Below are 13,479 nucleotides of genomic sequence, written 5' to 3'. Positions count from 1 at the left end.
TTGACAGATCGCCGATTGAAGGTTGGGAGCTAGCTGAGACAGTAGGCATTTCAGAAGGAACAGTGCATCATATTCTTCACGAGGAACTCGGCATGAGAAAGCTGTCGGCGCGATAGGTGCCGCATTTACTCACACCGGAAAACAAGCGCAACCGTGAGTCCACATCGGAGACGTGTTTGGCGCTGTTTAAGCGGAATCCAGGGGAGTTTTTAGCCGTTTTGTTACCGTCAATGAAACCTGGATTCACTGGTACACACGAGAGACCAAGGAACAATCAAAACAATGGATCCAGACCGGGGAACGTGCTCCAAAGAAGGCGAAAACTGTAAAATCGGCCGGAAAAGTTATGGCCACCGTTTTCTGGGATTCACAAGGAGTTGTCTACATCGATTACCTCGAGAAGGGTAAACCAATTACAGGGCTTTACTATGCCGATTTATTGGGCCGATTCGACGCCGAATTAAAGAAAAAACGACCCCATCTGGGTGAGAAAAAGGTGTTGTTTCACCACGACAACGCACTGGTTCACACCGTCACACGTCTGCCGTTGCCATGGCCAAATTGGTCGAATTACGCTACGAATTGCTGTCTCATCCACCGTATTCTCCAGATTTGGCCCCTGGTGACTTCTTTCTGTTTCCTAATCTGAAAAAATGCCTCGCCGAGAATAGATATGGATCAAATGAGGAGGTTATCGCTGCCACGGAGGCCTATTTTGAAGAGTTTGAGAAAACCTATTTTTCAGACGGGTTAAAAAAGTTTGAGCATCGCTGGGCTAGGTGTATCGAACTAAAAGGAGACTATGTTGAAAAATAAATTGCCACTTTTCCAAAATTTTCGTATACCTTTTGTAGGCTAAGTATTTCTCGTAGCTACTAGTTATTATTCTGTGGTACCGTGCGCTCCTAAACGCCGGGCCTACTTGTTCTCTTTATACTATGATACTATTGAACACAAAATTAGGGCCACTCCTTTATCTACCTTGCTGAATATTTATTATACTAGCGGTCCGCCCCGGCTTCTCCCGTGGTACATATTTACGTTTTCCGGGATAAAATATAGCCTATACGGATTCGGAAGAATCCATCTAAGTAAAAGAAATTTTGAAATCGGTCCAGTAGTTTTTGAGCCTATTCAATACAAACATACAAAAATACAAAGGTTTCCTCTTTATAATATTAGTATAGATTTAGTGTATGTTTGAGACGATTTCTTGTGTATAGTAGTTAACTTTTAAATTTTTTAATGTACTCGTAGGTATGACATTAGTGGTGTAACAACAGGCTATATGGGTAAAAAATAGCGGTAATGGTCATTATTTTCACCAAATTCAGAGTCCATACAGCCTTTTTGTTGTAGTTTTTTTCATATTATGTCATATACATTACGGGCTAGCCGTACATCCTTATATACATATTTTTTACTTTATTGTTGAACATAATAATTCAGTGTTCAAAATGAAGAAAAATTCTTTCAATTATTTCCAAATTAAAGCTCTTTTTTTGTCTTTATAGTAAATCACACAATTATTCACATCAGATAACAATTTGGTCCGAGTTTTGCTAACTTCTAATACAAATAGTAACAGATAATTGAATTACACTAACACTGTGAGAAGTACATGGGTGCGTAGAGCACATCGTAGCCAAGAGGCGCGTGCGCGGCGTGCGGCGGCGCCCAGCGCACCCGGAGCGAACGGGCCGAAACGGCTTCACATGAAATCTGGCTAGGCGCATCTTCAGGAACTATCCAACATAACAAAACATATAATTAATACATACACATAAAGCTATTTCAAAAGTAATGAATGTACATAATATAATGTCGATTTCTACCTCCGTCTGCAGTGGTGGTGTAGAGAGTGGGCGAAGGCGGGCCCGGGCCGGCGCGGTTGAAGGCGCGCACGGCGAGTGCGTAGCGGCGGAACTGGCGCAGGCCGCCCAGCACGAGCTCGGCGCTGCTCCAGCCGCGCGCCACGGCGCTGCCCGCGTCGGCGCCCTCGCCCGCCCCGCCGCCAGTGCTGCCGCCCGCCGCCTCCATCAGCTCGCGCCATGAAACTACGTACCCCAGCAACTCGCCGTTCCAACTGTTTTGCGCCGGAGCCTTGGATTTACAATTATATTTTTTTACAAACAAAAAAGACGTGTGGCACTCGGAGACTGCCGCGGTAAAGCTATTGCATAGCATGCCTTCAAGCCACACCTCTGTGCCCGTCGGAGTGGGGAGCGTGAGGTTTTTACGTTACGGAATTTCTGGATTCGGTCCCCACGCTCACGCCCGCGATAGAAGCTATGCAATAGCTTAAAATTTATTTCATTCATTGGCCATTGGTAATTTTGTTTTCACTCTAAATGATAAATCTCCGATTCATTTGCGAGTATTCTTACATATATTTAAAAGGAAAAAAATCAAAAAGCAAAAATCAAAGTACCCGAGGCCAAGTCTATACGAAAATGCTGGGACGAGATAAAAGATGCTGCCAAAAATCGGGATACATGGAGAAGTACTGTCGACGCCCTTAGCCCCAGCTAAGGGCATTAGGATATTAAGTAAGTAAGTAAATAAGTACCTAACAATAATTTACTTACAGACCATGAAATATGTACTTCTCCGGAATTGATTGGTCTGATGCGAACGTTTAGCGGTGAACCATTTGGAGCTGAAACCAAGGGCAAACAATAATTAAGTCCAAAATAACGTTAGAAATATAAGTTTTCTTAATATTATATTATTTTCATTTTCAAGTTATATAATTGATTCTACCTTCCTCCAGAGTGGTGAAGATAAGAGCATCGGATTGTGGGGATTGCCCTATGTGATTAGACGCGACTATGCGAAGCGAGTACGTAGTTGCCGCTCTTAAATTCTCTATTTTTGCGCTTAATATGCTGGAGCCATCGACGTCAATCCTACGAATGAAAAAAAATAATAATATTTTATTCTAAACAATAAATAAATAAAAAAATAAAAATAATAAAGCCTTTTATTTCCTTAACAGTTAATACATAGTTTAATTTTGTTGAATTGCTTATCTAATTATTAAGGACCTCTTAAGAGTAAAGGCCTCCTTACCTCCTGTTTTCTCCATTCTAGTCTGTCATTTGCTTTTTTCATCCAGTTTTCTCCAGCTAGTTTCAGAATTTCGTCTAGCCATCTCTCTGCCGGTCTGCCACGGTTTCTCTTACCACTGGGTCCCTTCCATACCGTTACTCTTTTTGCCCACCTGTCGGCCTTCATTCGAGCGATATGTCCAGCCCACTTCCATTTCAGTTTTTTGCATTGTTCCAGAGCATCAATCACATTTGTTGTTTTTCTTATATCTGTGTTTCTTTTTTTATGTTTTATTTTTAAATTTAGGATACTCCGTTCCATGGTTCTTTGGGTTGTCTGAATCTTTTCAGTGGTTTTTTTGTAAAAAAATCCATGTTTGGGATCCATATGTGAGGGATGGCAGGATGCACGAATCTAGTACAATTTTTTTCATCTTTATTGGAATATTGGATTTTAGAATTTCTTTTAAACTCCAAAATTTGCTCCAAGACACATTCACACGTCTCATTAGCTCATCCTGATGTCTTGAACTTGAAAATGATACCCGTTTGCCAACATATATGTACTCTGGTACATATTCTAATAAAACATTTTTAATGTATATTGGTGTCTTAGTGCTGTTTGTCATTATTTTTGTTTTTGTTGTATTTAGTTCTAGTCCAATTTCATTACTGATGTAGTTAATTTCATTTATCATTGATTCTTGTTTAGATGAGCTTTCTGCAAAGAGTACAATGTCATCGGCAAATCTTAAGTTGCTAAGAAATTGACCGTTGATGTTTATGCCTTTGGTTTCCCACTTTAGTGTCTTCATTATATTTTGTAAAACGCTAATAAATATTCTGGGGGAGAGTGGGTCACCTTGACGGACGCCTCTACATATATCAATTTCTGTGCTTGTTCTATCTAATATTATTTTACTTTAACTTTTCATATATATGTCCTGAATGAGCTCTATGGTTTCTGTTGGTACATCTCACCCTTGTAAAGCACTCCACATGCTACTATGAGATATTGAGTCAAATGCTTTAGCATAATCAATGAAAGCTAGGTAAAGCGGGCGATGCATTTCTAAGTATTTCTCTATAATGAGTTCCAGTGAGTGTATGTGATCTATAGTTGAATATGTGCTTCTAAAGCCTGCTTGTTCTACGGGCTGAAATTCTTCAGTGTATCTTTCAAGGCGTTTATCAAGGCAGGAGGCGAACAGTTTGTAGAGGTTTGATTGTAGGCTGATTGGTCGGTAGTTACCAAGGTCGTTAGGATCCCCTTTTTTGTAGAGTAGTATTATGTCCGATTTTGCCCATTCAGTTGGAATTTTCCTCTCATCGAGGATTTTATTGAACAGCTTGGTTAAGGGATGTGTTAGAAGAGTTATTCCTGTTAAAATGGCTTCATTCGGGATGTTGTCAGGACCCATGCTTTTTCCATTCTTTAGTTTCTTTATTCTTAAGGAAATTTCTTGTGCTGTGAACCTAGGTAGTTTTTTATTATTAGTCGTAAGGGGGATTTCTATTATAGATGTTGTTTTGCAAGTGTAAAGGTCTTTATAAAACTCGGTGGCTTCTTTTAATATTTCAGTCCTACAAAATGTATTTTTGTTGTCATACTTTTTATTCAATGAAGGTATCCATTTTTTGGTTGTTGCCAATTCTTTTAAACTCTTTTTCACACTTTTTGATGTGTTCAGATGTTTTTTAATCTAAATTAGCCTGTGATCTTGATATTCCTTTCTAAAAATTTTATGAATGTTTTTAAATAAGAAACTTCTTTCTTGTTTCTCTTCTGATGTTAATTGTTTTTTGTTCACCAACTCATTTCTTCTTTTTATCAGGTCTTTGGTTATGTCTGAAATAATAAAGTGGTTATTGGTATTTTTGTATTCATTACTTATTGATTTTAAACTTTTATCAATAGCTTGCTTTATTTTTTCATAATACTTCTCTATTCCATCATTTTCCTGCGGGTTTATATTATTTAAATTAGATTTTAATGCTTCAATGTATTTCTCTTGTAGTTCTTTAGTTTGTAGTGAAAATTTATTACCTTTATATGTTTTTCTAGATTTTTTTCCTTAGTCAGCAATAAAGTGCTTCTCAAAAGTCGATGGTCACTCGGGAATGATAAGTTTATTATTTCAAAGTTTGTAAATTTGCTTTTAATGTTGGATAAAATGTAATCTATCTGACTTCTCCTTTTACATGGAAAAAAGCCATGTCCAGAGATTCTTATTTTTCTTCTCAAATAGGCTTTTGATAATGAAAAGATTATTTTCCCAGCAGAATTGGATTAGAGTTGTTCCTCTCTTGTCTCTTTTTCCAAAGCATGAGTTTCCCAAAATTCTGTCTTCGCCTTTAATTTTTTGACCAACTCTAGCGTTAAAGTCTCCTATGATTATAACATTTTTGCTGCACGGTATAAGAGTTTCTTGTAATTGTTCATAGAATTCTTTTATTTCCTGATCGGTAGCTTCTGAAGTCGGTGCATAAACTTGGACAATGGATAGAGCTGTATTATTATAATTTAAGTGTAGTGTGCAGATCCTTTCATTTGTTGCAGTAAAGCATTCTATGTTATTTTTTAGGTGTTTTTTTATGAGGAATCCTACACCATATTTGCCTTTAGTTTCGACAAAGTGGCAGAATATATGGTCTTCAGTTTCTTCTATATTATAGCCTGTACGTCTAATTTCTGATAGACCAATGATATCATATTTAATAGTTGATATGGCGTGTTTGAACTCTATTAGCCTTTCATATGATAGTAGTGATCGAGCGTTGTATGTACATATATGTATTGGATGGAGTGGAGGGTTGTGGTCTTTGACCCCCGCGGTGACCGGCCGTATTGGGGGACTTCGTTTATTTGTTTTGGTGTTATAAGTTTTTGTTTTACTTACGATAGGAGGAGGCGCTGGTTGTTAATCATTGTTTTGGTCATGGTTATCTTGCTGGTTTGATGGGCTGTTCGTATTTTTGCTTACTAAATAATTTAGCATACTAGGCTTAAGAACTCCCTCTGTGGTACTAGCTGACCTTTGCAATGAAGAGTGTGTTTTTTGTTTAATATTTCGTGTCTCTTGTGGTCTTCTATCTGTTATTTTATGGGGATTTGATGTATTAGTTTCTGGTGAAATAGAGAACATTTTTTTTTGTTATTATATGTTTCCGACTTGTTGTGGAGTTTAATGAGTTTGTCGTATTTAATGACAGCTTTATTTCCTTTTTCTTTTTCTATTTTAATTCTTTCCTGTAGCTCTTTTCTCTTTTCTAAAACATACTTTGGGTAGTCCTCTTTGATATAGTACTCTGTGTTGTCTAATTTTCTTTTTTGCTTGAATATTTCTATCTTTCTACCAAGGGTTATAAAAGTTACTTTTACGGGTCTAGGTCCTTTTCCTTTTTTTCCTAATCGCAATATTTCTTGAATATATGATAATTCTAAACAATATTATCCGACAAATAAACAATGTAACTAAGTAAGCGTATAAGGTAAGTTTATAGTAGGTACTTGTCGTCAGATAAATCGAGTGTCAGATTGTAGGTGGCGTGCGCGGGGTCAGAGGTGAGGTGCGCGGGCAGCGCGTGCAGCGGCGCCACGAGCGCGGCAAACAGCACGGCGGCCGCGGCGGCGCGGCGCGCGCGCCAGCGGACCCGCGCCCACCCCGCGCCCACGCCCCACAGCTGCAGCGACCGCGGCGCGCCTGGCGGCTCTGGTGCAAAACAGATAGTAAGCATGTGATCCTCGATTCCTATTTATGTATTTGATTATGTAAATCAGTTTGAGAAGTTTGTTTGAACATTTAACGTTTAAACACCTACCTTCAACATGTAGAAACAGTAACAGATCGCTGCGACCGTACTTATTGGCGGCGTGGCAGCGGTATTCGCCTGCGTCTTCCCGTTCGGCGGCGCGCAGCGTGAGCGAGGAGCGGACGCCCTCCGCTGTGCGCACCTCGGATATGGTCCACCTTGGATACATTTCTTGTTATTTGTGTGGGTACATAAAATTGATGATCTACATTCTACATATTATTATTTTATTATTATAAATATGTACCGATAGCTATCAAGGTCGAGTCTTTGTTCGCGATGCGTCCAATGCAGAGTGAGCGGGGAATCGCCCCGGGCGATGCAACTTAGTACTGCACTTTGACCACGCACGCTTGTGATGTTCCGTGCCACCTCACTCGATGTACCGAAATTAGCAGGTTCTAAATTAAAACGGTATAAATCGTCACTAACGATACGGTACGATTGTAACCTTAAGAAGTATATCGATACTTGATCACTAACCGTGCACTGTAATATTAACATGTTTGACGAGCGGCGGGCCGACTCCATTGTCCGCGCTGCAGCGGTACAGTCCCTGGTGCGAGCGGGACACCACGCGCGCCGCGAGCGCCGCTCGTCCCGTTCCCTCACTCTGCTGATCTCCTGCGGTCCCCCACTCGGAGCCCGTCACCTCCCATCGCTCAGAGCCTTCCAGTCCCTTGACACCATCTATTTTATAATGACATGATTCATCAATGTTAGCGGGATTCAAGATGTAACCGCGTGCCAGCTCTTACCTTCATGCATAGTAATCAATCATTGATAATAAACCAAACTTCATTTGGAAAAAAATACAAACCTATTCTTCTATACCACGTTACAATTGGCGTGGGATGTCCCTTAGCAACACACTCCAACTGCAACGGCGCTCCCAGCAGCACGGCGGAATCAACGGCCTCCATGACCCACGAAGGAGCAACTAATTTTAATAATCTGTTATTATTTTTTGACTCTCTTATTAATTAATTACCTAATTATGAACCCTACTATAACGACCAACAAATGAAGCCATGAATTTAGAAATAACTAAATAGCAATATTAAAATTCGATTATTATTTCCTATCAATTGATGAACTAATATCAAAATAATTTATATTGCAAAGTTTTGATTTTGTTACCTTTGACCGTGAGTGACGCAGTGTAGTTGACCGTGGCGGCGTGGTTGGCGACTCGACAAGTATAGGCACCGCTATGCTGAGCCGTCAATTCGGAAAACATTAGGAGAGAAAACTCGTTCAAGCTCTTCTCTTCGATCTGAGGTGTATAGAGCAATGAGAAATATGAAACTGTGAGTTATTTAGGTACTAAACAAATTCTGTTAATAAAACTGAACCTGTAAATTAGGTGGCAAAGGCGCTCCATCTTTCAGCCAAGAGAAGTACATGGGCTTGTCCCCCGACGACACTCCACATAACACTTGCACAGAACTGCCTTCTGTGAGCTCCGGCGAGAACATGAACGGTGATATTTTTGGCGGATCTAGATAACAGCACAAGATATAATAATTACACTCACCGGCACGGAATCTTGGCCACTGCAAATTTTTGGGTAAAATGACAATATTTCTTTTCTACTACAAAATTCAATAAAAATTTAATCAAAACTAGTTACTTTAATGTTTTTACTAACTTTTAGTAATAATTGGAAGTTTATAAAAAGTACTACCGCGTAGATATAAATTAAACAAGAATTTACGCTTTTCCTGTGAAATTTAAATGATTTCTTAAAAAATGCACAAAAATTAGAAAGAACGTTTCCATAAAAAAAAAATTAACCTTTTAATATAGGGTGTTTCCTTCTCTTTCCTTAAACACTGTTTGCATCCAGTCTGGCATACTCTAGAAGACATTTTTGATGTCCACTTGAGCTATAGTGTACCAAACGGCCCCGGCTGTATTTCTAAGCTCATCTTACATTGGTGCTGGGTTGGAATCGAACTTTATGTTTCTTTTAAGCATGTCCTAGGTGTGTTCTATTGGATTAAGATCCGGGCTACGAGCTGGCCACTCCAATTTTTCAATAATAACCTCTTGAAGATACTCTTATACGCATCGTACGACACGCGGACGTGCGTTATAGTGTTTTAGTAGCAAATTTTCTTCACTGATAAACCTGTAATAGGGCTGAACATGTTCCTGGAGAATTTCCTCAATGTACCTGATCAAATTTAAGGCATTATCTACGATAACTAACTCTGTGCGAGCATCGGAACTTATACCTCCCCAAACCATTATTGACCCTCCATGAAAAATCGCAGTATGAGTGTGGTGATGGGTGAAAATCTCTCTTCTCGTCTCCTCTATACTGACTCTTGGCTATCAGAAGCTCGTAAAGTGCCTTAGCAGTCATCTGTGAACACCTCACGAGCGTACTGGCTGTGGGTCCAGTTTTCATGTTCTCGTGCAAAACGAAGACGTGTTTCTCTGTGATGTCTGAGGAGTTCTGGACGGCGTGCTGGTCTGCAAACCTTCAAATTAACTTCCTTCATTAGTCTTCTCACCGATTGCTCACTCACATTTATTATCCTGGTGTTTTAGAGCCGGTGGTGTATCTCAAAAACTGTCAGAAAGCCATTTCTGAGTATCTCTTGAACACTAAACGGGTCTTCTCGAGCTGATGTGCACCTCACGCCTTCATTTCCTGGTCTGCACGTGTAGCTGCCAGTCTCCTGGTATCTTCTCCATGCATAGTGCACCGCTGAACGTGTTACGTACTGTACATTAGGTACTTTACGTTGCGGCAGTCATTGGTCTAACATTGTGGTGGCCTGAGCGGGTTGTTCAGATGTTAACGGCATTTTTAGGGTTCCGTAGCCAAAATGGCAAAAACGGAACCCTTATAGTTTCGTCATGTCCGTCTGTCCGTCTGTCCGTCTGTCCGTCTGTCACAGCCGATTTACTCGGAAACTATAAGTACTACAGTGATGAAATTTGATGGGAATATGTGTTGTATGAACCGCTACAAAAATATGACACTAAATAGTAAAAAAAAGAATTGGGGGTGGGGCCCCCCATACATGTAACTGAGGGATGAAATTTTTTTTTTCGATGTACATACCCGTGTGGGGTATCAATGGAAAGGTCTTTTAAAATGATATAAAGTTTTCTAAAAAACATTTTTCTTAAAGTGAACGGTTTTTGAGATATCAGCTCTCAAAGTCGTAAAAAGTATGTCCCCCCCCCTCTATTTTTATAACTACGGGGTATAAAATTCTAAAAAAAATAGAGGTGATGCATGCTAATTAACTCTTTCAACGATTTTTGGTTTGATCAAAGTATCTCTTATAGTTTTTGAGATAGGTTGATTTAACTGTAATTTATTATATTTGCTGCTACGGAACCCTTTGTGCGCGAGCCCGACTCGCACTTGGCCGGTTTTTTTTATTGTTTGTTATGATCATTGACTACAGTACAACAATAACAATATCTTAAAACGTCATAAATGATATCGAAAAAAGTTTAAAACGAACAATTCGTAACTTCGGCTTAACCGCACAAATCACAAATTTCGAGTAACTCTTAAAAAGTGGTAAAAGATTATTCTCAAACTTAATGATTTCTTACCATAAAATTAAACAAATAATATGTTAAAATATCTGCATACAAAAAAATCGTGAAAAACGCTTCAAACTTTTTTTATCGTCAAATTTGTAAGTGGCCAAGATTCCGTGCCGGTGAGTGTATTTTATTGAGTCATCATATCAACATAAACAAGGTTTACCTAATACACAAACTACGATTAACTCTCAATTCAAGAATACATTAGGTACATTATGTAATCGTAGCCTTTGATTCAAAATAGTCAAATCCACTCACTTCTGACTTGTATTTCGATATCTCTGGAGGCGGGGTGCGCGGGTGGCGCGGAGACGGAGCAGGCGTAATGGCCGGCGTCCTGCGGCAGCGCGGGCGCCAGCGAGAGCGCGGCCCCGCGCGCCGCCACGCGCCCCGCACCGCCCAGGGCCGCCCCGCCGCGCCGCGACCACCGCACCGAACTGTGCACCCCCATGCTATTTTATTATTTTTGTTCAACAATCTGTTTATTGTTTCATATTCTTCCCATGATAAGGAACAGAAATAATGATAATTCTAATAAAGAAGGCCATAAAAAATTTTAATTTCTAGTAAGGCAGTTTATACAAAACTTTACATTTACGTAATATTATAGATATAGTTTAATATTAATATTTATTGTTAGTGCAAAAAATATGTTAAAAGCACAACCATTTTAGAATGTTATTAATGTAAAGTTTAGAATTATGCTATCAAATGCACCTCTATGGACCTGATCGGATATCCGGCGTAGGGGCACAGCAGCGTGAGGTTGTCACCGGCCACCGCGCGTACGGGGCCCAGCGGCCGCACCGACGGGGGACCTGCCATCCGACAAAACATTATTTAGTTGTGTTATTGTTACATGCTATAATATACATGTAAAAAAGAATACATTTTTCTTCTATGTCGATAGATTATCTGTTGAAATGTCAAAGTGACATCGAGGCTCTGTATTGTAGATTGTAGCATTTTCAAGTGTATTAAAGGCTTTAAATGTTGTTTTTTGATAACAACAAAAAACGCAATTGTCTTTATTTCATTCCCCATATTATTATCATTATAATATACGTATACATACATATTAATATACATGCTACAAAATCATGAAAAATACACGTTAAGGTGATCACTATGGTCAAAACCGAAAAACACCTTAAACATATTGAATTTTGTTGAGGAAACTGTTGGTACGATTGTCTTAAAAAAAATATATGTGATACTCAAGGATATAATTAACAAAGTGTATTGTTTACTTTTCAGTTTAGAACGGCCTAAACATAAAAAAAATACATACAAATCAACCCCTTTTTGAACATAAAACGCATTTTGTTAGGAAAACGGCTACATATTTATACATGAAATTTATACCAAAAAATATGTTATGATATTTGTAACAATTTGTATTGATTGTTTTTTCAATTTTCATTATTATCGTTAAATTATGAAGAAAAAACTCGAATTTATAATAAAACCCACATAAAACCTCACCTCTATTGCATATTTTCGACGAAATTTGACGGTGTCAGTTCGACTCGGACGGGGGACTGTACGTGCGGTTTTTTTTGCAAAATAACGCTAAAATTCACCGAATTGAATGTTTTGTTAAATTAAACCAGATTGTAATAGGTATTTACATGAGCAGTTCATGAAATGAAAGTTAAAAATAGGTATGTAAAGATATAAAAATCTGTTTGTAAATTAGTTTTGTTTTTGAAAGGCGTCATTGAATAATATCCAGTGTTGATAATTTTTGACAGTAAAAATATATTATCAGAAAACACATACCTACCTATAAAACAGTAACCAGACTTTCCCTGTGCCTTGAATATTTTTTAAAAAAGATTAATTGCTGTTCTATCATATATTTTAAGGGTCCAAAACAATCCAAAGCCGGGAGATACTGACACAAAATTTTGGGTCATTTGTAACAGGATGCCGGTTCTACAGTGGTCTTAGTACGCAATGACAAAAAGAAAAATCATGGTCAGAACAGTGGTACCGGCAGACTAGTCGCGTGGGCGTTAGTCGAACTCGTCGGATAAATTACGGAAGGCAAACGATTCGTAACACAAAAATTTTAGGATTTACCGATAGCCCATAAAAAAGAAGTAGGCGGTAGTTTCATGCCATACTTTTCCGGTGTAATTTACAGCCCACAATACCGACGTGAATGCGTTGATTTAAAAAAAAAATTCAACCATTTGTACCAGGCTAATTTTTACACAGGTAATCATCGTCCAGTAGCCATGTACGAAAATCGCCATGCCATACTTTTCAGACAGTTCCAAATGGTCGCCATACCGCTGAAAATCAGTAATTTTTTTTATATTGTATAAAATCATTTAATTTTATATTATTGTATAAAATCGTAGGAAAGTCAAAACTGACATAAACGTATAGCAACATTTTTAGCCGACGCCATTATAGGACGAAATTCTCAATTCAACTGAATTTTTTGTTGGTTCCGTTACCTCCGCACTTTTAACTGGGTGAACCGATGATTTCTTCTACACTAATATTATAAAGAGGAAAACTTTGTTTGTTTGTTTGTTTGATTGTAATGAATAGGCTCATAAACTACTGGACCGATTTTAAAAATTCTTTCACCATTCAAAAGCTACATTATCCACGACTAATATAGGATAGGTTTTATCCCGGAAATTCCACGGGAACGGGAACTATGCGAGTTTTTCTTTGAAACCGCGGGCGGAGCCGCCGGCGGAAAGCTAGTGATTCATAAAAATATAAATTATATAACAATAATTCCTTTGCAGTGACTCTCCGAGGAAAAAAGAAATAGATTCGTGTTACAAATTTTAAAATCATACATAGAACATTTCCATCGACAAGGTTTTCTGGTATTTTTAATCTACCGCCTGACAACTTAACCTCCCCTCCAGTTGGATAGTTGTTAGTCGATCGCTTACATTTTTTGAAGAGACGATCAGCGAGCCAATTGATCTTAAACAGCCGACCAGTGCGGTCTATAAGTGCCATAGCCGTGCCTTGTGATTTATGTAAGACTAGCTTTCCGCCCCCG

At 38.7% G+C, this 13,479-nt stretch overlaps 1 protein-coding gene across 1 annotated transcript in view; it reads right to left on the bottom strand.

Moving 5' to 3' along the window:
• The window catches only part of LOC149488162 (cell adhesion molecule Dscam2-like), a 77,373-nt gene that overhangs the window by 28,708 nt on the left and 35,186 nt on the right, over positions 1 to 13,479 (bottom strand). The window contains exons 12-26 of the mRNA XM_089695805.1: positions 11,170 to 11,260; positions 10,701 to 10,879; positions 8,219 to 8,364; positions 8,004 to 8,139; positions 7,684 to 7,803; positions 7,347 to 7,553; positions 7,111 to 7,264; positions 6,873 to 7,021; positions 6,562 to 6,763; positions 6,332 to 6,403; positions 4,032 to 4,634; positions 2,764 to 2,909; positions 2,589 to 2,659; positions 1,836 to 2,103; positions 1,608 to 1,745 (exon numbers count right to left, since the gene is read on the bottom strand). Of these exons, the coding sequence (XP_089551931.1) occupies positions 1,608 to 1,745; positions 1,836 to 2,103; positions 2,589 to 2,659; positions 2,764 to 2,909; positions 4,032 to 4,634; positions 6,332 to 6,403; positions 6,562 to 6,763; positions 6,873 to 7,021; positions 7,111 to 7,264; positions 7,347 to 7,553; positions 7,684 to 7,803; positions 8,004 to 8,139; positions 8,219 to 8,364; positions 10,701 to 10,879; positions 11,170 to 11,260 (2,682 nt within the window). The remainder of the gene's footprint in view (positions 1 to 1,607; positions 1,746 to 1,835; positions 2,104 to 2,588; positions 2,660 to 2,763; positions 2,910 to 4,031; positions 4,635 to 6,331; positions 6,404 to 6,561; positions 6,764 to 6,872; positions 7,022 to 7,110; positions 7,265 to 7,346; positions 7,554 to 7,683; positions 7,804 to 8,003; positions 8,140 to 8,218; positions 8,365 to 10,700; positions 10,880 to 11,169; positions 11,261 to 13,479) is intronic.

The sequence above is a fragment of the Colias philodice genome, chromosome 6, assembly GCF_061535455.1.
Source record: "Colias philodice isolate Cphi_HAF_F1 chromosome 6, ilColPhil1 Martin Lab GWU primary, whole genome shotgun sequence".
NCBI classification, from domain to species: Eukaryota; Metazoa; Arthropoda; class Insecta; order Lepidoptera; family Pieridae; genus Colias; species Colias philodice.
The sequence above is the reverse complement of the archived record's forward strand: the minus strand, read 5'-3'. Positions and strand labels throughout refer to the sequence as shown.